The sequence below is a fragment of the Ctenopharyngodon idella genome, chromosome 13 (assembly GCF_019924925.1).
Source record: "Ctenopharyngodon idella isolate HZGC_01 chromosome 13, HZGC01, whole genome shotgun sequence".
Classification (NCBI taxonomy): Eukaryota; Metazoa; Chordata; class Actinopteri; order Cypriniformes; family Xenocyprididae; genus Ctenopharyngodon; species Ctenopharyngodon idella.
Genome location: NC_067232.1, coordinates 2,646,463 through 2,671,355, shown reverse-complemented (window position 1 = coordinate 2,671,355; position 24,893 = coordinate 2,646,463). Strand labels below are relative to the sequence as shown.

The 24,893-nt window shown below is 37.3% G+C and overlaps 1 protein-coding gene across 2 annotated transcripts in view; it reads left to right on the top strand.

The window, feature by feature from the left end:
• kcnma1a (potassium large conductance calcium-activated channel, subfamily M, alpha member 1a) overlaps positions 1 to 24,893 on the top strand; it is a 129,945-nt gene that overhangs the window by 83,342 nt on the left and 21,710 nt on the right. For both annotated transcript variants that reach the window (XM_051918126.1, XM_051918127.1), the window contains exons 3-5: positions 5,694 to 5,755; positions 16,593 to 16,686; positions 16,869 to 16,980. In XM_051918126.1, coding sequence (XP_051774086.1) covers positions 5,694 to 5,755; positions 16,593 to 16,686; positions 16,869 to 16,980 — 268 coding nt within the window. The remainder of the gene's footprint in view (positions 1 to 5,693; positions 5,756 to 16,592; positions 16,687 to 16,868; positions 16,981 to 24,893) is intronic.

The following is a 24,893-nucleotide window of genomic DNA, read 5'->3' as shown; positions in this document are numbered from 1 at the left end:
ATGCACATCTATATGCTTATCTGTTAAGGTCGTAATATAGGGTAAATGACATGACGTTTAATTAATTAATTTATTTTGGATCTAATCATTTATTTGAAAATACATTAAAATGCAATTCATACAATGACTTGAATGAAATAAAATAAAATATTTATATATATATATTTTTTTTTTATATATTTTTGTGGGGCATAGTCAAAAATGTCAGGGTGGAACAACTCTCCTGATATCATAATTTATTCATTATTCTTTATTAAAAGAAATGAAGTTCTTGAAAAGTAAACCTTTATTAAATAGTTTGTCATAATCTTATTTCTTAGAAAAAAAAAAAAGTTTTAATAACACTGCTTCATCTTTGAAAAACTTTCAGATATCTGATCATTTGACCCATGTCATAGCAAGGTCTGTTCAAATTGTAAAATATGATTTATAATTTATAATATTTGCAAAAAAAAAATACTATGTACCATAAAGAATATAGATTTTTTTTTTTTTTTTTTAATAATTAAGAGGGAAATATGTTATTATTTTTTACTGGATGGTTACACCATATGACATTTTTAGAGTCATTCATTTTAAACTTAAAATGGTCGTTTTTTAAAAACCACATGAAAGCATGTGAATACAAAGCGTACATTTCTAAGAACTTGGCATGTGTGTTGAAAAGATAGCCTTATGTGCCATTGACCCATTTGCAATCAAGTTCAAGTTCTTTGTCGTCTTTTTAGCAAAATCCTTCATATCCCAGAATCCCTCTCCCATTGATGGGTTTGTATATGTTTGCGAATCCTTTGCTCCTCCAGTGTCATTATTGTTGTAATGGGTTTGCAGTGAGCTCGTGCGAGGGATGAGCACAGTGCTGGCACCGATGTTTCCAGATGAATAACTGGGTCAGTTTAAAGACGATGCCTCTTATCGTCTCAGTTCATCAGGAGTGCTCAAATGCTCAGCTTTTCAGCAACCAGCCGCAGTGAAAAATCCCACTATTCAGCTGCAAGGAAGTGAGTGTTTGGTGGTATTTGTCTTTCATGGATTTATAGCTGAATTCTGTTCAAATTACGTGTGATCTGTGACGTCATCCATTTATATGGCCTATTCCTATTTTCAAGTGTCAAGATATTTAGTCAATGTTACCAACCTACCTTCAGGACTCAGCACAGCACTGGAGGCCCTCGATTAGGCCGGTCTGAACACACCCACAGAACAAGCACACTGTGCCCTCTTGTGGAAGAAGTCAACTATGAAGTCAAATAGAGGACATTTGCCTTGAAATACGAAAACGGCATTAATGTCCTCCACCAGCATCTTTGATCAAAAGCAGCTCTTCTGAACGATGTTGGAGTGCTTAGTATCTCTTGCAGTGGGGGAGGAGTGTCGGTTTCTACAGTCTCTGCTTATCTTGAGCTGCACAGCTCCTCTTCCTCCAGCTGCTGCTCACTGGAACTCGCTATCACCCAGACAAAGAGGTCCTATTAAAAATGCATCAAGGTGTTTTCTCACTAGACAATGTGGGATATCAATCCAAATACAGGCCGCATGGAAATAATAAGCCTCTGATCATCAATAATAGATGCCGTGATCCGGCTTCTTCGAGAGGTTTTGTATATTGCTTTGACAGAATAATGTTAAGCTAAGCCAACTGCTTTATGAACTTGAAAAGAAGGCCTGTGTAAAACAGTTTGAGCATTGTTGGTGGCCACAGAGACAAAATGGTTCACCAACTGCCTTATGTGATCGTTCTGCAATAGAGTTGAGGACTACATACTTTTAAGAAATGTCATAGGTCCTTCCAGGGAATAGATATCTTTGAGTGTTTTTTTTTTTTTTTTTTTTGCGGCAGCGTGATATGCTTTACTTGTTTGATTTGCACTGTAAGAAGTTACATATACGCTACCATTCAAATGTTTGGAGTCAGATTTTTTTTTTTGAAAAGTAATTCAGCAAGCATGCATTAAATTGATCAAAAGTGAGAGTAAGGATTTTTGCATTGCTACAAAAATATCTATTTCAAATAAATGATGTTCTTTTGATCTTTCTATTCATCAACAAATCCTGAAAAAGAGTAACATATATTAAATAAAATTAAACATGCATACGATAATTAATTAAAAACACACTTAAAACTGTTAACTTAACTGTGGCCAGTTAAACATTTTGTCAACTTTTATAAATACATATCATATGTTTCGTTCGATTTCATTTGGCACCTGATGAGGATCAGGTGAACCCACCGATTTTTTTTAAATACTGAATGTAATCGATTTTGAACATTATTTTAAATATGCATTCAATTTTGAAAATATAAAGTTTTGAACATCCCAAATGGTAACAGCTATGACACAAAACCACATTCATAGAAGATAATTACTAACATTAGTTTCTATCTTCTTGTGCATGTATGGCACTTAATCAATTTGGTTAAATAATGTTTTAATTTGATTAAACAATGTAAAGTGTGTCATCTTAATTATATTTAAGTATGTGTCCATAGAAATTAATAAGAAATAACAGGATAGTTATTAGCACTGTTAGGTGCTAAAATCATAACCATTATATCATAACAACTAAGTTAAAAATTACACCAAGCTTTACTCACCCTCAAGCCATCCTATGTGTATATGACATTCTTCTTTCTGATGAACACAATCAGAGTTATATTAATAAATATCCTGACGCATCCAAGCTTTATAATGGCAGTGAACGGGACCAATGAATATGAAGCTCAAGAAAGTGCATACATCCATCATAAACATACTCCACACGGCTCCGAGGGGTTAATAAAGGCCTTCTGAAGCGAAGCGATGCGTTTGTGTAAGAAAAATATCCATATTTAAAAAGTTATAAAGTAAAATATCTAGCTTCCGCCATATCACTTTTCGTATTCAACTTACAAAAAAAGCGTAACTGACTTTTTTTGTAAGTTGAATACATAAGGTGTAGAACGTAGTGTAATCCTTTATGAGAGGCGTTACACTTTCTTTGTAAGTTGAATACGGAAGGCGGTCTGGCGGAAGCTAGTTATTTTACTTTATAACTTGTTAAATATGGCTATTTTTGCCATATTTAACAAGCATCGCTTCGCTTCAGAAGACCTTTATTAATATAACTCAGATTGTGTTCATCAGAAAGAAGAAAGTCATATACACTTCTGATATGGGAAAAACAATAATGAACGGCCTTAGTGATCTGAACATGACACGTAACATGATCCATGTTTGGTCCAATTATTTTGTGCACAAGCACACAATGAATCATTGTGCCTAGTAATACTAAAAAAGAGCTAATCGTTCGTGCAGAACCCGTCCGTGTGTAGAATTACTTCTCAAATAGACCCCTGTCACTGACCCCATGAGGTGAGCCAGAATAGTTCTCCACTGTTGGATACACAAACACCCTGTCTGGCAGCTGCAGTTTCCAGTCTTTAATGTTTGAGATGTCCACTCTTCGGCCAATAGCCCTTTGGACCTTAAGGGTCAAGAAGGGCCATTCACCTTACACCACGCAAGAGACTTTTCCATTCACCTCGAAACTTAACCTAAGCCAGTGGCAGGACTTGTTCCATTTCCAGTTTTAGAGTGCCTAGAGTGTTCTTTGACACGCTTTTCAAGACAAGTTTGATCGTGGGCTTTATTTAATCAGTACGGTAGGAGAGGTTGTGTTCTATTGGTAATATAGTCACAGCTTAAGTTGTTAGCCTGGCCTCAGATGCCTGGTTTTTGAAAACAGTTAGGACACATTATTTGTTAAAATATGATTTAATATGGCAGTTTCATGAGGTGCCAAAGATGTAAACAGTAACAGTGTTATTCTATACGTGGTGTCCAGTATGTGAACATGATTTCACCAGGTACAACATCTTTGTTGATCCTGGAACAACATTCCAATCAACCAATCAGATTTGAGGGACCAGTTTAGGCTTACAACAAGGGTTGGGTGCTTCTATATCAGTGTTATTCACCTATAATTTTAGAGATAAGTTATGGACGAAACATTTGATATGTGTTTATACCATGTGCAGTGATATAGTGAACGTTTCAAGTCATATCTCTCACAAACTGTGTATTTTAGCATAGCTGGAATGCTCTATTGTCCAGTCAGAAGCCAGCGCAGAAACTATCCATTGCATAATAAGATTTTAGCTACATTTAGTGAAATAAGAGACCATTTCATTTTTATTGTTCATGTTTATTGTAAACACTGTTAGACTGTTCATTATTTTCAGTATGGAAACTGGCAGACTGTAGCGTGGATTAGAGATCTGAAACAAGAAGTTGTTTTAGAAGCGACCTCATTTAGTAGACTCAATAAGAAACGGCAGTATAAATCTCATCATATTGCATTTTTTTTTTCTCTATTTTTGCTGTGCAGGGATTTTAAACTAATATGGTAGTCTGCCAAAAATCTACTTACTGGGTACTTAACATCTCTGCTCTTGAATCACAAGTGTTGTGCAGTTCTGCATTTCTTTGGCCTGCTGTTCAGATGCAATATTTCAGACAGATGCTTCTGAGCCGTTTTCATAAATACCACTTTTGAAGTTTGAATATAGGGAACAGAGGGGGATGATGGAATTGGGATGCATCGCATGCCAGACTCAAACCTGTGTTACCCATATAAGCACCACAATTGAACATACCTGGAGCATGTACTGTACTCTGCTGCCACACCAAATGTGATATATAATGTGCAAAATTGTTACTAAACATGTTCCATATATCACATCAGCATAGATCTACTGTTTCCACAGTCAGATTACAGCATAATGTCTACAAATGGTGACATTATCACTGGTAGTGAATGTTAATGTTTTTATTGAGCAGCTACGGTATTATATGGTTATGGTTGTATGAATAGTACAGTTCGCTATGGTTAGTGCACCGTAAATCATGGTAATTGCTTTGTAAGGGTGGTGATGTAGAGATTGAAGTTCTCTGATTTATGTTTGTGCATGACAGATTTTCTCCTGTTTTCTTTAATTTTTCTCATATTGCTCTTTCCCACTTGGGAAGCTGTGTGGTTGACACACAGTCTGTGAGTAAACGTACTTGTCTTGCGCTTTTGCCTGGTGTATATGCGTGTGTACTACTACACCACACACCATAACATAGCAGCCATTTGATAGCAGCTGTCTCGATTTCACCTGATATGGTGATAGCGTATATATCTCACATGCAGCGGCCTAGAAAAGATCAAATGATTTGACCTCAGAAGCTTTGTGCTCCTCACACCCCTCTCCTGTTCTCTACGCTCTGCTTCTAGCACAGGGGCTTCCCTATTTTCAGAGCATCAACATTTTGAGTATGTACAGTAAGTGTAAGTCTCCGATTTGCACAGGCCTACACACACACACACACACACACACACACACACACACACACACACACACACACACACAAAGGTTTGGAGTCAGTAAGATGTTTTTTGTTAATACATTAATTAATAATTAATAATTTATTCAACAAGGACACACTAGGTTTGAGACACAGCCAGATTTGGTCAGATCACTTACAGTTTTATGACATTTTCTGTTTATTTCGTCTCATCCACATGAGTAATATGGGCAGAAATGAGTTGTGCTCATTGTTGAACAGCTCCGGGATTAATCTGTTCTCTGTAAGTGGTACTGTTCTCAGTGGACCTTCACTAATGATATCCTTTCCATTTCTTTCTTTTCTTTCTCTCTCCCCCTCCAGGTGGTGTTGGTCTTTGCACTCAGCATCGGAGCTCTGGGAATATACTTCATAGATTCTTCGGAGTGAGTATTATTATGAATTAACAATTCTCGCCTGAATTATTTATGAGTCAAAGGCCTTAAACACAGATATTAAATAATGCGATCTTTGAAATAAGTAATTTCCTTTGCCACATTTCACTAATGGAACTTTTCATGAATGGGGCACAAAATAGGGCTTGAAGCTCTGAGATAGGGTCAAAATTGAACAAAGGGATGTTTAACCTTCAGAAAATGATTTTTGTACGCCTCAGGAGGCCAAATAAATAATAAATGTGAAATATTTTATTTGATACTTGTGTATGTGAGGTATGCAATTTATACTTACTACTAAAATGTGATACTGTGAAAGTTAAATATCATTTTGTGATTATTTTACTTTCTAGAAATAAACATTAAAGGGCACCTATAATGCCCCTTTTACAAGATGTAATATAAGTCTCTAGTGTCCCCAGAATGTGTCTGTGAAGTTTCAGCTCAAAATACCCCACAGATCATTTATTATAGCTTGTCAAATTTGCCCCTATTTGTTTGTGAGCAAAAACACGCTGTTTTTGTGTGTGTCCCTTTAAATGCAAATGAGCTGCTGCTCCCGGCCCCCTTTCCAGAAGAGGGTGGAGCTTTAACAGCTCGCGCTTCAGATACTCAACAACAAAGCAGGAGAATCTCACTCAGCTATACACACTAACTAAAGTTAAAAAAAAGTTAAATCATAATCAAGGACCCCTTTAAATAAACATAAAAATGTAAAATAATATATGTAAAGGTAATAAAACATAAAGTAAAACTATGCTACAACTGTTGCAAATTTAGCTTTAGCTTGAATAAATTAAGATATCAGTTAGAGCTATCTAATTTAGCAACAAATGTTGATTTGTAAACTAAAATTTCCCAAACATTAAAGAAATTGTTTGATTTTTTTTTTTTTTTTTTTCTTACAATAATGTTGATAAGTAGGTCGAATGGTTGAGCTTGAAGAATGCATTAAATACTACGGTTTATTTTAAAATTGAAACACCTGCAGGTCATGATTTCTGTGCCATGCATAAACTTCCAATAGTTTATCATTAGGAGTGCAAGGCACAGATGGTAGCAGGGCACACTATAGCCTTAAGGTACTATTTTCCCATATAGATAATGATACGATATTAATGAACTCTGCATTCATTGGTACTGTTAAGGGTACTATTATATAATTCAGGGTTTTGTTCTCTTTCTTCTGTAATGTTGGAGTTTAAAGACTGTATGGTGGGATTATTTTGTCAATGAAAACCAAGCAGGCCAGTTTCCATGGTTACATTAGCAGAGCATCTCTGCCGCCAACCCTTCTCCACTATGCTCCCTAGAGAAAGGTGTGCTGTTAGCTGTTGCCCAGGCAACCAGGTATCATAGTTTTCCTTTTCATCTTTGCTACATATGCACCGGCCAATCTATGCATGCTTTTACATCAGTTGTTTGTATAGAAATTGAAACCGAATAGATATGAATATGGCAGTGAGTGTGATGTCAGAGATACAGATTGGTGTATTGACACGGGGCGTCATGTAAAAAGCCAACACGTGCCGTTTAAATCTAAGCTAAGCACTCAAATGAGCATGTGTGCTGTCTTGAATATAAAGTCTTACATACAGCCTGTGTGTGCCTAGACTGACTGTCACAGCATGCTGAGGCATGATGGGAGATTTTAATCCCTATAATGCGCAGATCAGGATGGTAAAGGATGCGGAGGGAGGGGCAAGCCAATGTGTTTATGCATCATTCAGAAAAACCCTGGTCTGGCTCGTCGTTTACGATACATGTTTTCATATTACAGCTTAGAGTCAGCAGCTTCCTCATTTGAGTGCATATGTGAGACAGACGATAAACAGATTTAGATGAGGTGAATTCAGGATTCCTGCAGGATTGTTTTTACATTTTTGCAAACCCTCATAATTTTTTGGGCGTTATTGTTAGCTAAACAATAAACAATGCTAAAACATTTTTTAAAAATACAAAATGTTACAAAAACATTGCTTTAACAACACTTTTCATATAAATAGATAGTTTTACAATACATACAAAGACTTTTTTTAAATAGGACATAGGGCTTTTCACACTTCAAATAGTTAACCCTGGGTCATTTTAAACCCTGGGTAAACAGAATCCTGGGTTATCTTGCTTCATGTTTCATAATTTACCCGGGGTTACCTCTCTAACAACTAATCCTGGGTATTCATAAGCTGACGTTTCACATTTGCATATTTGCGGTGTCAGTGTCTAGTGGAAACGCAACTGGCCCTGGCATTCACTAGCACGCTCGCCTTTGGCCCGACAGTGGAAACGTGGCTATTGGATAAATGCAGCACGTGACCTGTTTACATAGGCTAGCTAGCTCTAGCATTGCGCATCCTCGTATTGCCGACTGTACTATCGAGTTTATACTGAATGGACATTTCGGACTATAAAGGTAAGAATGAAATGGTCTCCTCTTCACTCAAATTGTCACATTTTCTGTCAGCATTTGACATTTTTCCTCTCAATCGCTGAATTTACTGTTTATATACAATGCGCAGTGTTTCCGTGACTGTCTGAAGCAGGCAAATATGAGTACGTGATTGGTTGTCTGTTGCGAAGCATCTAGCTGTAGCATTCTAACACTGCATCGTTTCACACTGTACAAGTTTGGCACTGCAATGCGGGGTTAACACCGCAAAAGTGGTGCTCTGGAGCAGGGTTTCATAACCCTGGGTAAAAAGCGGTGCTAACCCCGATTCTAAATTACAAGTGTGAAACGTTTCTTTACCCGGAGTTAAAAGCGGTGTTTAGAACGACAATAACCCGGGGTTAAGTACAGTGTGAAAAGCCCTGATGCGTAAACCAAGTTGTCTGCATAAAGCCCTGTTCACACCTGGAGCAATTTCTCTGTTCTGTATGATTTTGTTTTATACATGAATACTAAATATATATTGGCACTGCATCAGTTAAATTAAAACATTTCCCCTGCCTAATGTCTACTATTAGGGACAAGTTTTTTGGAGAAAAGGAATGATGTTTTAGAAATGTTTGGCAGTATAGGAGTGAGTTTAATTTTTGATAAATGATTGATAAATCGTTCATCTGGTTAATGCACTAAGCAGTAATAACAAAACTCTCCAACAGCAGAATAATGCTTTTTTTGGCCACAAGAAAACAGATTCTCAGGAGAATTACAATTATATCTTGGTTTTTACCAGAAACATATATCATCTGTAATTGGATTCTCTTAAGATATGTCCAGGCGTGCAGTCTATCATTAATTTTAGAGCGACAACACTAGGAAGTACACGGTATAAAGAGACTAGATAGGCGGTGTAAAAGATTATCCCACTTAGTAGTTTGATTGTGATTAATTTGCCAATCAGTCAACTCATTTGTTACATTGGAATGAGCTGGCTGGCTCCAGCCAAGCAGTTCTTTCACAATTTGAGTTACAGGTTTGTTGTTGTATGCAGCCAGCAATAGAATGTGTATTGAGGACATATGAAAGATAAAATATAACATATTCCCTCCAGTATTTCTGCTAAATAAACTGGGGGGAAAATGGAAATAATTAATATATTTGAATATTTTTATAACATCCTGCTGCCGCCTGGTCGAGGACTTCCGCTCTATACTGTTTTGTGTGAATTGGTGGCTCTTCATTTCGGCAAACTGACTGACATCTCAGTCTAAACTGTCCTGTCACATCTATTGTCCGTGGTCTCAGTCAGGGGATTTTTGCAGACACACGATGTCCTGAATTCTCTAGCATTGCAGTGTGGGTGGATTCCAGATAAAAGAGCCTAACCGAGTGATCTAGATCTGTTATTGGACTGGAGTTGTTGTCAGATTGGACATCTCTCTAATCATTTCTGTAGGGGGGCTGAACAGTGCTACATGAATGATAGTCATATAGACACTTTAGGTTCTTTTAAAATTGCGACAGACAGTGGTGTGACACCTCAAACAGTGCGGCGGTTAACCCATGAGTGAGCAGTTGAGTGATAGAAGTGCTTACCTGGAAGGATGTTTTTCTGGTCTAGGTCTTCAACATTTATCAGGCTTTTTCAGGATCTCTTGGTGGAGACAGAAGATGGAATGCTTTTTGATGCATTTTAAGGTTTAATAATATATTTACCTAAATACTTATTAATGTTGTCAAAAGTACTCTTAGTGAGCACTCGCTCGGTGAAGAGCGTCAAAGATGTCTATTTACAACATGTTTTTGAAGCGTTGATCATTGTAGCCAATCACAGACATATCTGAGATAGATAGAAGACATGATCCTATTGGTATGTGTCTGCATATGAGTGTTTTGTTAGTTGCCTGTGTCTTTCCCACCCGGTTCAGCTCCAGATCAGGTTGTGACAGCAGCGGTGGGTGTTGTGATGTGCTCTTAATGATCTACATCACGCTTGGCTCTAGAGTTACCGCCTGAAGTCCTGGCAGCTGAAACCTCCACTGCTGCTGTCCTCACAAGAGAGAGATGTGTGCAACTTCTCACCCTCTGAGCTCCTCATTTGACCTGCCGTACCACGTGACTCAAGCGTTAATGGTCTCGATAATGGATCATCCGCTGACGACTCTTACGTCTCATTTACGCTGCTAATTATCACAACTGTTCCAGAATGTCTGGAGCAAACCACATGATTTGGCCTCTTGCACATGTAAACAGGGAACAACAGAATGTCGAATGCATCTCTCAAATGTTTGCACAAATAGACAACGTAATCGTCTGTTAAAAAAGCCATCAGTAGACATCTAAAGTGGGACATTTTGAGTGATTCTGAGCTGATGGTTACTCCCTAAGGTAACTCAAAATTTGATGAAGGGTGAAAGCAGCAATTGCAGACAGGAGTGGGAGGGAGGGGTTCTTTTTTCATCGCCTTAGTGCACATGTCGGGCTTTCAGGGGGGCACTTCACTCAATGCTGTGGATGCACAGCTCTCTCTAGTGGCCAACTACCACCCTCCCCTGAGTTTCTCTGGATAATCCTTCTTTTGTGTAAGGAGTCAATTTTCAGGACACTATTTCTTTTGGTCAGACTGATCCTCAGTTCAGAAGCGGAGTGAAAAGACTCTTCAGTGGAGACGGAGTGTTTTGTTGCATGACTCTGTTGAAAGAAGCCAGTTGTAATAAACCTACTGTATAGCACAATGCCTGGGCCTGTTGCCCTGGCATTATTAGTGGAGTTGGCTGTAGCAAGCACCACCCAACATCCTAACAACACTGTATCAAGCACCAAGCACATCCTAACAACCACCTATCAACATGGTATCAACCACCCATCATTCTTGCAACCACCTAACAATGCCCTGTAAACCACTAGTAGCTACCTAGTAGCAACTAGGGATAGGTGATATGAAAAACGTATGAATGCATATTTGTCATTTTAACTGAACTTAGGACAAGCCGGCAGTAGCTTCTGCTTGTTCTTAAAGGCTGAATAATTCCAAATGAACTCCATTATTTTTACAGGAAAATACAACAAAGAATATCGTTTACATGTAGCACGTCAATTCTGCTTGATATGTAAGACTCTCTTGCTCTCTCTGTAAGTGTGTGAGAAATACTGAGCGCTCTCAGCAAAGCGACTGCGAGTCAGGCGCCTCACACTAGTGTTTACTGTGCGTCAAATACACTGCGCGTTCATTAAGATTAACTGAAATAGTGCGCTTGGCGGAGAACGAAACTCTCAAGCGCTCGATCAGAGTGTTTAGCGAGTGAAAAAATATGTGTGTACTAGTTCCAGATTGTAGAAGTAGCTCCTCATTTAGCAATAAACTCCTCCTAAACTTCATGCCTGCCTTCCGCCATAGTTGTTTTCGCTCTGCACGTGAGCCGCGAATGGATCGCACACAGAAATACGTCATCAACAAGGCTTTATCGTTATTATTGTGGGAAGACAAATTTTTATTGTGGTGAGAATTTTTACCGGTATATCGCAAATGATAAGATATTGCCCATCCCTAGTAGCAACCTATCAACCACCCAGAAAACCCTAGCAACGTTCTATCAGTATCAACCATCCAGACCACCTTAGCAACCACCTTAAAATGGCATATCAATCACCCAAAATAGCATAGCTACCACCTTAAAGGCCCACCAAAGTGTCTTGGAATGCACATCATTATTCAATGTGTTGATGTAATTTCAACTGAAACAGGAAGATAGGGCGGGATATACCGAGCAGCCCCGCCCCTTTTTTAAAATGGCCAATAGCGTTTCGGTCAGAGCCGCTGAGCTCGGTAAAGCTTTGGTTTCCTTCTAAACTCTAACTGTTTCTCCTCCTAATCTCCTCTATATCACTTTAAAATACTTTTAGTGCAGAATTCAAATGGGTCCGAACTCGCACATGTGATCTGCTCTGTGCTCTCGTGTCTCTGGTCCAGAGCAGACTGCTCACGCTGCGGTGGTTCACGTGACACTAATGCGAAAACGGACTTCATTCGCGTCAATGGAAAGCATATTTACGCTGTCTGAATCCTTCCCTATCCTCTATATATAGTGCACTATGTGCCATTCACCTTATAGAAACTAGTAAATGTGTGAACAAATGACCGATTTCAGCCGCAGCTTCAGCATCTGTTTATAGTGTAGGAGGGGGTGGGACTTCAGATTCTAGAGAGCATTTGATTGGACAGAAGATTTGATGAGAAGCTGAAGTGCGATGTGATGTCCGTGATCCATTTTAGCGGAAGTGAGAGACTGTAAGTTTTGAATGCTTATATCTCCTAAATGTAAATTTTGTCATTGTTTTGGAACACACCAGCTTTTTCATAACCTTAAGGCTAACATATTCATACTAAAAGCTAAAAAACTTAAATTTTGATTTCAGGGGGACTTTAAAATGGCCTATTAACCACTCAGAGGACCGTTGGAACCAAATACTACAGTATATTTACATGAAGATCAAGTACAAATGCATCATATAATATTGCTGTGTTGTAGGGTTGTTACAAAACTTCTTAACATTGTAGTTTCATTGTCATATTTTTAACGGGAACAGTCTGTACTTTTCCCCCTAGACCACAATGACTTTTTTTAGGGACTGAACAATGAAGCAAGAAATATGTAGGGCAACAACAGGGGAAGCTCTCCTTCAAGGGATGCCTTTATTTTTTTCTGTCCCACTTATGACATTTTGGGTGATCAGCGCTCTAGCGCAGTTACATATTGCAATGCCAAAACCTACTAGTACAAGCACTGATAAAGGAGAACAGAGACATGGCTTAATGAATTTATTTATGCAGTAAGATCAGAAAAAATGACTTGCTTTCTAAACTGGTTATATGAATGGATGCTTCTATATACAGCTCTTAGGCTGAGCTGTATTGACCTGGAAAAGCTTTAGGACACTATGCTGTGAAAGGGCAGGGAAATACACGGCCTGTTCACTGAGAAGCCACAGAAATAAATATCCTGGCACTGCATTGCAGGGATGAATAATCCACCCCGTTTAATTCTAGTGCAGCGTCCCTATGCTTTGAAAATCTCCCACACACCAGCAGCTTGTTCTTTATAGAAAGAGAGGAGGAGAAAGAGAGACAGTGGCAGGTCATGTTCTCCAAGATTGTGATACATGCCTGTGTCTGATATTCAGTATCATATAGACCTCTAATAATGCATTACAGCAGCTGATGAAATATTAACTAATTGTAATATCAGGCTTCAGCAGTAATAGCTTAATTTAATATCGCAATATATGCAAAGTGTCTCACCAGCGAAGGGCTGAGTTATATAGTGAATATTCACATTGTATGATGATTTTGTGGTGCTATTAAATTAAACAAAATTGATGATTTGAAAATGCTTTTTTTCCTTTGGCAACTACAGAGTGTCATTAGACTAAAAAATCCTTCCTTGTTTTGTGACTTGTAAGTATGAGAATGTTAAGACAAATGTTTTAGTGTTGATCAGTAGCAAAAACAGTATTAGAACTGATTTAAATTAGTTTAAACTTTAAATAATTGTCTGAGCTATATCTCATTACTGACAGATTCTTCAAGATTTCTTTCACTGCTAAGGTGGCCACATTGTCAATGTCATTTAATAACATAGAGATGGAGGTTTTGCTCTGCCCAGTTATGACTCTGCAGCTTTTTGCAGTAATAGGGTCTTATCACTGAAAGGAAAGCCTTGAAATGCGGTCTGTGTTTTCCAGAGGTAATCACACACAGTTCTCGCAGAGGGCAGGAAAGCAGTTTAAAACGCTCATTCCAGTGTGACCTCTTTTTGAGGGGGCTTAATCAATAAGTAGATAAGAGATGCCGTTTCAATTCGCATGCCTCTCTTTATCTTGCCATTCGTTTTTGTGAGAATTGAGTTCTGTATGTGGGAGGCTGGCTTTGCAGTGCTGTTCCCTCCATGTGTGTATTTGTATTTGGTAAAACCGGATGGAAATTCTCAAAAATATTCAGTGTGATTCTTTGAAGATTAGATAGTCCTCTGAGCATTTCTCCTGCTTGAACAGAGAATTGTTTGAACACGCTGCCATGACTATCGCTGCAAATATCAACTGCAGCTCCTAAATAAATTTTAGTCTCTCATCTTCCTTGCTTAGAGCTTTCACTTCCTCCTGTTTTCATTAAGAGGAAGAAAACACAGAGGCATTGCTTTGTGTGTTTTCCTATTTTAGAAGCACATGCAGAGAGAGCACCTCAGGGAGGAATTAAAACAGAAAGGCTATTTTTAGACCTCCGACTGAGGTTTTAGCTGTCCAGTGCCCTTGCAGGTGCTAAATCACTCTTATTTTAGAAATGGTGCCTTGGCCTAAATCAGTTACTGTTGTATTAACCTAGACCTGCTGTGTGCCAAACCATCACCGACACTGACGGCCCACCCATTCAAACTGTCGTCCTTTTTTTCTTTCGCCATCACCTTAATTTTTGTACTGTTTAAGTGTACACTGATAGTGATTAATGATGTGAATTGTTTATCGCATAATGGGACGTTTGCAGCACACAGGGAGTTTTTCAGGATACACATTCATTTCTGTGCCCTTTCTGAATGAGTGCCACAGTGCTGCATCTTTGTAAAAGAAGAAGATGAAGACACATAGCTAGCCTAAAATAGCCCATTGCGTGCGTCCCTCAGGGTGGCATAGCTCTGTGCGCACTGACATTGCTGTACGTCCTCCACAGGCACTCGATTAGAAACTGAGGCCACCTAGTGTTAGTTAGAAGCGCAGAAACACCTGAGCACTGTTTACCCCATTATTAATTGGCATAGCATGCTTTCAGCTGACCTCAGAGCAGCCCACATCTTTGTAAGGTCCTGGGAAAGTGTCATCTTATGGCCCAGGCAGTCAAGAATGACATTCAGGCCTTAAGATTTCTGAGCAGGGATACTTTCTGCATGGATGCCACATGGCAGGAGATCTCTTGTAATTGCAGAGAGTGAAGTGACATTGAGCTCAAGGATCAGGCGCTTTGTGTTTCACAGCGTACATGTGTTGACGGTCGTGCATTTTGTGACGCTGCTAATTGTAACTTGATAGAAAGCTCTTCCCAACCATTAAAGGGATAGTTAACCAAAAAATAAAACAATGTTCTGTTAATTTACTCACCCTCAGGTCAGTCAGGATGTATGACTTTTTTTCTTCGGTAGAACAGTAAAGAATGTTTTTGGTGATTAATATAACGCAAAAAAAAAAAAAAAAAAAAAAAAAATTATATATATATATATATATATATTATATATATATATATATATAGGCTATATATATATATTTATATATATATATATATATATATATATATATAGATATAGATTTTTTTTAAAAAAATTTTTTATCCCTTTAAGGCCACATTTAGCTGGTTAAGTTTTCATTATGGGCCGCTTTTTTCCTTATTTTGGCAGTCTTTTCTTTAGTTTCACATTATTTATGTCTAGTGAATTCAAGGGCTGGTCTCTAAATAACTTCCTACATGAGATCAATGATAATGTCAGTGAAAGGGCAGCACTACATTAACCTAAGCTCAAAGGCTTCTGGCTTATGAAATAATAACTTTTAATTAATTGAATCATTCAGCAGTTGATTTAACCATCCCAGATGTACTGAATAAATCAGCAATGCTGTTATATATTTTAAGATTTATACTAATGGATAAAGGCACCTGGTGCTTTAAGACAGTCCTTGACTATGTTGTAATTTTAGAGCTGTTTTGAACACTTGCTGTGATGCTTTGACATATAATTTATTAAAAAAAAAGGTATTATAATGCATTCATGATACATCATATCACAATAAGTTGTATTTTCCTGTGAATAATTGTAAGTCATAAACTATTCATGTTTGTGTTTTCAAGACATCCTAAATTTTAAAACACGTTTAACTCCAATTAAAATGTTATTAAATTAGATTTGAATAAATTTTGTCATTGTACAGAGTACATAACCAATGTATATAAACAAAAGTGCAAATAACAGTATGTAAATAAATTATTGCATGTAAGGTATGAATATGATTATAGTGCAAATGAGTAATGTATTATTTATGTGAACTTTTATGTAGGTTATATATGAGTAGTATATGTATATGTGTATGTATATATATATATATATATATATATATATATATATCCGGAAAAGTATGCAAAAAGGCAAGTTTGATAATGTTACAGAGTGTATTTTATATTATATGTTCATATTTATGAGGTGTTATTGGGTGAATCTCAAAAGAAATATGGTCAGATTACAGCTCACCTCGAATTCAGGAAGAAAAGAAAATACATTTTGCATTAAAAAAGCACCTATTTTTAGGACCATTCAGATTAAATTTGCACTGTGACATTATTTCCATGCCAATTCATGAATTTGTTTGAAATTGAATTAACATTTATCTATTTCTCTTTCTCCATAGTCCTATAGAATCCTGTCAGAATTTCTACAAAGACTTCACGTTACAAATTGACATGGCATTCAATGTGTTCTTCTTACTCTACTTTGGCCTGCGTGTAAGTACATATTTAAATTTCATATTCAACATATTTTTATCACATTTCACACACCCAGTAATATGTTTTGGTCCGATCACTTTTAATGTTTGACCAGACATTTTTCATTCTAATGTTACTAAAATATGACCCCCTTTAAAATGATGTAATAGTGATCTGTTTTCCTTTTCATCTTCTTCCAGTTCATAGCAGCCAATGATAAGCTGTGGTTCTGGTTGGAGGTGAACTCAGTGGTGGACTTCTTCACCGTACCGCCCGTGTTTGTGTCAGTTTATCTGAACAGGAGCTGGCTCGGTAAGTCTCCAAACACTCTCCTCATTCCTTTTCCTCCTGACCCTTCTGTCAGTCCCTGAACCCCAGTGCAGCAGTCAAAGGAACTTGATGAAACCAAGGAAAATGTTTGAACAGGAGATTTTTTTATTATTATTAAGCTAAGCTGCCATGGTTTGTTGTCACTCTCTGTTGTGGGAAACCCAAGAATAGCTACGAAATGCCATGGCTTGGAAACTAGACAAACTGCAAAAATGACAGTGTGGCTTAGGTGAAAAAGGCTGGGAAGGATGGCAAGAACGGGAGATGACTTGGGGCTTTAATTATGCCTGAGATATTAGCATTGAGTTATTTATAGGCATATAACCCCTCAGGTCTAACTTGTCCCACTCTGTGGGGGCCGTCTTGAACCCCGGTCTCCGGCATTGGAGGCGGGCGCGCAAACAAGGAGGCTAAAGACCGCAGCCTCTAGCGTCAGTTGCTAGTGCCCCTCTTGATGCAAGGGAAGCGAGGTTTATCTGCACAGCTCTTACTATCTGGCCTCTGTTACACTCACCCCCCCTAAACCTCACTCTCATCCAGGTCACGGCACCAATGTGACTGTGTTGGTGTTGATGGACTAATTCAGGCTATTGGCCCTGCCCGGCACACTGGCCTGACAGTGGAAAAGCGGCTATTCAGCCCCCCCAGGCACCATACATTTTTTAGGAGCAGTTCATTCAGATCTGTCAGTATCTTTCCAGCTCAACCAATTGCGAGAGTTTGGGGCGTGGCTACTGTAGCAGGTGGACTTAGAGGGTGTTTAGATGGTGTGGGATCATAACTGACACATTACTTGGAAAAAGACATTCAGCTTTGGGTACAGAAGTGCCAGCCAAATTTCGTTTCGTTTAGACCTTCAAAGATTCGAAGAATGAACACATCAAAGTGAATGGGGCATTGCGATGCAATGCGCTCCAATGGACACTTCAATACAACATCATCATGTACCCATTCAGAAAGACAAAAATACCAGATTGTAATGTTTACTTTGACTGTGTCAACAGCCTCATATAGTTGTGGTGTGTCATGTCAAAAAATGAGTGTTTGTGATATTTGAATTGCGTGAATTGAATTGCGGATGGGGCGTTTGCAAAATATGATTTATTTTTGTAATTCCGCTAGGTGCCACTAGTGTCACAGAAACTGCATACTTCACCTTTAAGACTTTTAATAACCTGAGATTTCATAAACTGAAGTTTTGGGGACTTTTTTTATTTGCACATGTCCTTCTTAATACATCTTACAGTTCACACACTAATTTTAGTCGTAAATGTGAGTGAAACGCTCACACTGTCGAGCCCTGCTACTTATCACCAGGTTTCTTAACCTGCAAGAGGCACACTGACCAACATAAACCAGCCTGGACTGGCTTTTTAGGTCTTGCTTCTCTAAACTAGTCTTCCATAAAGGTGAGATTTGAGAAAGGGAAAGTGTATGTTCCTGTGTAAGGCTTACTATCGAGTAGCCAGTGGGGCGAGTAAACACCCTTGGTCTGATGGTAATGATTTCCCATCACAATATGTTTGTGTCAAAGCTGAGGTGAGCGACAGGTGAGACACGACTGCAGTGTAAAGTGACTGGTGTGTGTGTGCGTGTGTGTGCCTGTGTATCCTGTTTCCAAACAGGAGGTTAGGAAAGCATCTCTGCTTTAGACTACTGAATGTACACACACTCGTTCATAACCGTTACACCACCTGTGTCATTAGTGCTTTCCAAAACAACTGTAAAAAGAATACCGTCCATCATTAAACACATCAAAAAAACGTAGTTAATAATTAAGTACCTTAGTAGCCAGCTTTAGAGAACTGTCATCTTCTACCACGGTGCTGTTTGAATAATGCATTAGAAAAGCAGAAGTTCATCAAAAAATCTGTAATTTTAATAGTGTTCCTCCCCACCAAGCCAGTAAATGAAAATCAAATAAAAGCTGCTATCAACATCCACCTAATAACAGCTGTTTGGCTGAGCGGCATATGTAAACAATCGCTGACTTGCCCGTGCAGTCCAAATGCTGAGGAAGTTTGAACACTGAACTCTAAACCATTAGGAGTATAATGATTTGGAGATGGAACAATTTTGTAATTTTGATTGTGTTTCCTAACTTCACAGATGTCCACAATTTCAGGCATTGTCATCTACTGTTTACACAACAGCATTGACTCACCTGATGCTTGTAGAAGCATCATGATTAAAACATTTACGGGATGTAGAATTTTAATCAAAAGAAGAAACTAGACTTTAGCTTCAGTTTTCCTTTTGACATTAGTCAAACTGACGAAACAAATTGAATGAATGGTGAAACATCAAATGAATTCATTATATATAATAAATAATTGAGATTTGGACAAGTCTTAATTATGCTAAGCTTTAAAGGCAGTGCATACTGTACACTATTGTTCAAAAGTTTGAAGTCAGGATTTTTTTTTTAAGAAATTAAGTAGGCAAGGGCACATTAAATTGTTCAAAAGTACAAGTAAAGACAATAATAATGTTACAAAAGATTTCTGTTTCAAATAAATTATGTTCTTTTGAACTTTCTATTCTTCAAAGAATCCAGATTTTTTTTATTTTTTTTATGGTTTCCACAAAAATTTTAGATGTTTTCAACATTGATAATAATAAATGTTTCTTGAGCAGCAAATCAGCATCTTAGAATGATTTCTGAAGGATCATGTGACACTGTAGACTGGAGTAATGATACTTAAAATTCACATGGATAAATTAAATGTGTAATTTACGTTGATGTACATTGATTTAATACTGTTGAAAATGTTAAAAACTAAAGCTTGTTAAACTCAGCTATAGCCCTCCAGTGGACAAAGCACACTCTCTGTACCATACCTAGTAAACATGTGAAGTATTGATCTGAAACACAAAATGAATGTGCTCCTGGTACTTTTGGGGACATGGTATGGGCCTGTCATGCAGAATAAAGCCGTCTCGAAGACCAAAGAGCACGAGAGACAATTTCTCAGACATGATGAAAGACTGTGAAACAGCTGGCATATGAAATCTGGAGCAACATCAGCCACGTGTCCTACACCATCAGCAAACTCTGAATAGAGGGAACTACAGTGGTCATATGTTACATAATGATGATATACAGCAGATCAGAGGTATATTCATTTCAGCAAAAAGAACTTTTAGAAAACAAACGGCATAATAAACATTGAGGTTTTGTCAGGCCCTCGGGAGCAAACGTGTGTTCTGGACTAAGGATAACTATCCTACTCTACATTTCCACCAGGACAAATCATAATTATAAAATGTTGGGTACATTGAGACTTCCACTAGTTGTTTGTTTAAATCTTGTTGTGAATGTGCCATGTGACACATATAAACTAAAGCCAAATGAACTAATGTATTCTGGACCCCCCGCTCCATCCCTGTAAAGGAAACTATGATGGATCATAATAAAATCTGCTGTAGGGACTGTCAAAGAGTGAGTCTTTGCTATATCATTCCCTCTCTGTAAATTGGACCTTGATTAAAGCAATGGAGAATGTGCTATTAATTTGAAGGGTATGCAGAGACCCTCTTCTGGGAAATAGAAATTAATCTTCTCAAAGCAGTACAGGAGAGTATTTTTAAACACAAGGGTTGCATATGGATTAGCATGAGACTGTTTATAGCTTCCTTCATCTTTGCAATCAATTAACAACAGGTACTTGACTCTGAAATGGAGATGTCTTGTGAGTCCTCTTCCAAAAGCTGTATCAGTCTGTGAGGAGAAGGCATTAATCACAGTGTCTTATGCGAGGAGATCTTGTGCATGTTAATGGAGTATAAAACTTATATAGAGGGAGATTCTAATTTATTCTAATTTAGAATTGTGTTAAATACACATTACCATTTAAAAGTTTGGGGTTGGGAAGTTTTTTTTGTTTGTTTTTAAATATTTTTGAAAGAAGTCTTATTCTCACTAAAGCTGAATTTATTTGATCAAAAATACAGTAAAAAAACACTAATATAGTGAAATATTATTACAATTTAAAAGAACAGTTTTCTATGTTAATATATTTAAATGGAGTATCTATTTACACTAAGTGCAAATAGTGTCCCTTGTTGGCAAACACTGTTTACACTATCTCCGCCCACCAATGTCTGGTTGGGCCACTCAAGTTTAAAAACAGATACACAGAATTCAATGTCTTTATTGGTGCAGCAGTAGAGAGTAAGGCTTGCAGATCTGGCTTTTAACATGTTTGACGCAGGTTCAAATCCGCCTTTTGCCAAGCTCGCTCTTTTCCATTTTCCCATCACATAATGCATCAGAAAGACATTTATTTTCAATAAAAATGAAAATAATGTTCTAAAAGTGGAAATAAACTGCCTAACGAGTGTTTACTAATAGGCTATTAAAAGTATTTATTGGGTAGGGTTAGGGGAAGGTGTAATGCTGCTTAGAGCAAATAGCTGCTGCTATAAAATGTAATGAGCCTGTGAAGACAAAGCAGTCTCCAGTATAGGGCTGGGCGATACAGCTAAAAAAATTATCACGATATAATGTTTCATATTGATCGGTATCGATGATTATTGAAAAAATTTTAGTAGAAAAAAATGTTTGAATTTAACCAATGCATTTTTAATTAAGGCAAACAACAAATAATTTTTAAAACAAAGCTAAATAAATGTAAACAAATCTTTCTTATTTTATATGAAGATTAAATAAATAAGTGTTAAAGAAACTTAGAGCTGCACAATTCTGGATAAATTGAGAATTTTTTTTTGTTTGTTTCAAATCGAGATCACAATTCTGAATGTCAGTGACATGCCCATAAATACTCACTTCAAATAAATTTTTTTAACAGTCACTTATCGCCACCTGGTGGTGAAATAATGTAATCGATTAATGCGTCATTTTCAGCGCGTTCAAGTTTCTTTCAAAAGCTGATTTGCTCTATTTTGATCGATAACATAGATCATTAGTATTTATATCTGAACTATAAACTTTTATCTCAGTACTTCTGTGATTATTTGAATATTTGTAACACAGAAATAAAGATACTGTGTGGTTGAAAACACTTTTTTTTTGCAGCTGTTAATACCGACATAACAACTGCTCTCTCAAGACGAACTTTGAAGTAGATCAACTGTAAGATGTAAGGAAACTGCCACACTGTCGAGCTGACATGCCTTTTTTTATTCACAATCTCCTCGTCACGTGGCGATTGCGCATCTGAACTCCACAGCAACTTGTTTGCTTGTCACTCGTTTGTGATCCAGCAGGGACGGAGCGAGCTTGAGAGTTGTTCATGCAACTGAACTTGATGTCTGTTTACATTTTAACGCATTTAAGTGAAACTATATTGAGAGTTATATCGAACATTTTTTCTATCGTTATCGAATAAGACGTACCGTCGATAAATATCGATACCGTTTTATCGCCCAGGCCTACTCCAGTAACACATGATCCTTCAGAAATCATTCTGATGTGCTGATTTGGTGATCAAGAAACATTTTGTATTATTATCAGTGTTAAAAACAGTTTGTGATACATTTTTCCCCCCACAATTATTTGATGAATAAAATTGAAAAGAACAGCATACGTTTAAAATCTTTTGTAACTATGTAAAAGTCTTTGTTGTCACTTTTAATATTTATTTCATCCTCGCTGAATAAAAGTATTAATTTCTTATTTAAAAAAATAAATAAATAAATCCTTCTGACTTCAAACTTTTGAATGGTAGTGTAAGTACTGTAACTGTCCTGCTGTCACCCATAGTTTGCATGACTCTGAAGTCAAATGAAGTTTTTTTTTTTTCTCTCTCTCTTTTTAGGCGAACAGCATGTGCGTAACTTTGTTTTTGTTTTTGACACATTTTTACAACAGGGTTTAAGCAAACAACTAAGTTGCAATGTACCAAATGCTTTATAAAAGCCTGATTATGATAAGCAAGAAAGAAAGTAGTATTTGCTAATACCATGTCAGTAGTTGAGTACTTGCTTTTTTATGGAAGTGGTAACATTCTCAGTGGTTCCTGTTTCTGATATACTCTATGTAACTTTTCATTTTAATAAATTAATTTCTGCCAATGTAAATTAGTGGATGTATATAAAAGTCATTTGTTTTCTGATGAAATTTTCAGTGGTTGATTCTCACCATCAGTGGTCCCAGTCCATCCCTGCGTGTGGATATTAAGTACTACTGCCATCTAGTGGTTTGAAGCAGTATTGTGCCTCACTACTGGAACTAGAAGATTTCTCAGTTAGGAATATGAGTTGCATGACCAGAGGAAGAAAAATCAGTGAAGGAAACTAATTTGTGCTTTAAGCCTCTTTCATATATAGAGCCCTTTCTCACGTGGCAGGCTTCAGCACATGCTTGTGTGGATGCATTCTGGGAAAAACGAGCGGCGAGTAATCCCGGCAGCCCTTTATCCCATTTTACACATGTTCAGTATTCCCTGATTGAGAAAAAGAACCAGTGGTTTGTGACTGTAACACACATGACATGCAGGTCTGTGAGCCTGCAGATGTGAATGAAATAGTCTGAATGAGCATCTGTCCATACTACACATGTCCATTATGCCTGCTTCAGTGCACAGCACTGGCCTACTCTCCCGCATCCTGTTCCTCCAGCATCCTGTGCCACGGGCCTTTCAGCTGCTGAGACAGAAACATGCTATCAGGTTCACCAAAGGTTCATGGGAAATTACTGATGCCCAACGTAGATACCGAAAATCTGGCTGAATGTAGTGTTAAATCAAGTGTGGTGCTCTGTTGTCTGCCGCCTTCTTAGGTTTTTTCTTTCCTTTAGACGAATCATCATCTCAAAAAAGCAGCCATAGTTGCCAAGCAGATTAAACAGAAATACAGTGGGAAAAAAATATTGAATTAAAATAGTCTCATTCTAATTTCTCAAAAATATAGCACAAGGAAGAATATACTACTGTTCAAAAAATTTGGGATCGGTAGGATTTTTTAATGTTTTTAAAAGATTATTTAAAAAACAAATCTTTTTTTTAACTATATAAATGTCTTTACAGTCACTTTTGCTCAATTTAATGCATCCTTGCTGAATAGAAGTATTCATTTCTCTCTCTTCCAAAAAAAAAAAAAAATCCACAGTGGGACTGAGTTGTTGAATAATTTTGAATCGATTCACAGAAATAATTTGAACTTATCAGTTCTAACGTTGATTTTGTTACTGAATGTTATGTCCTCTTTTTAAATGTCTAGGCGTATTAAAAGATATAACGGTAAAATAAAAAGATTTTAAATAAAATAAGGAAATGAAATTGGTACAGTTTCCAAAAATCTGCAAAAAAACAACTCATGGCAAGAATTAAAAGTAGCCCAATTCTGCTGGAAAACCATTGACTTGGCAACACTGGAAGCGAGACTCTCAGGAGCATGAGTAAACATCACATCTTTCTGATTTTCCTGGCAAAAATGTCCCAAGTCCTTCACATAAAAAAAAGTCTACAGGCTTTCATAAACAACCTAGGAGGTCAGGGTTCGTTACAAGCTGTTTACACATTGGCATTAAAAAAGTTCTTACATATAGGAAAATTCTTACATATAGCCCCTTTAAGTGACTTGGAACAGATAGGAACTAGCATTTCTCTTGCAAAGTGCACAGTATACTTGACTCATAATTTAATCCAATAGAGATTGACATTAGTATGTTGCTCCGCAAGTATAAAATGACTTGGCACACACATAGTCAGTTTTTAAAATTATATTTAACTATTTATATCGATACTTGTTGGGATTGAATACATTCTTTTTTCTTTTTTTCTTTTTTTTGACATCTTGGATTCAATTTTTTTACTGAGCTTGCCACAGTACATTCTTGGATTATCTTCTCTTGAAAGGATACGTGCAATGCTGCCTTAGAATGTTGAAACAGCCTTTGTATCCGAAGCACTCCTGATGCCTTAAAGGAATCA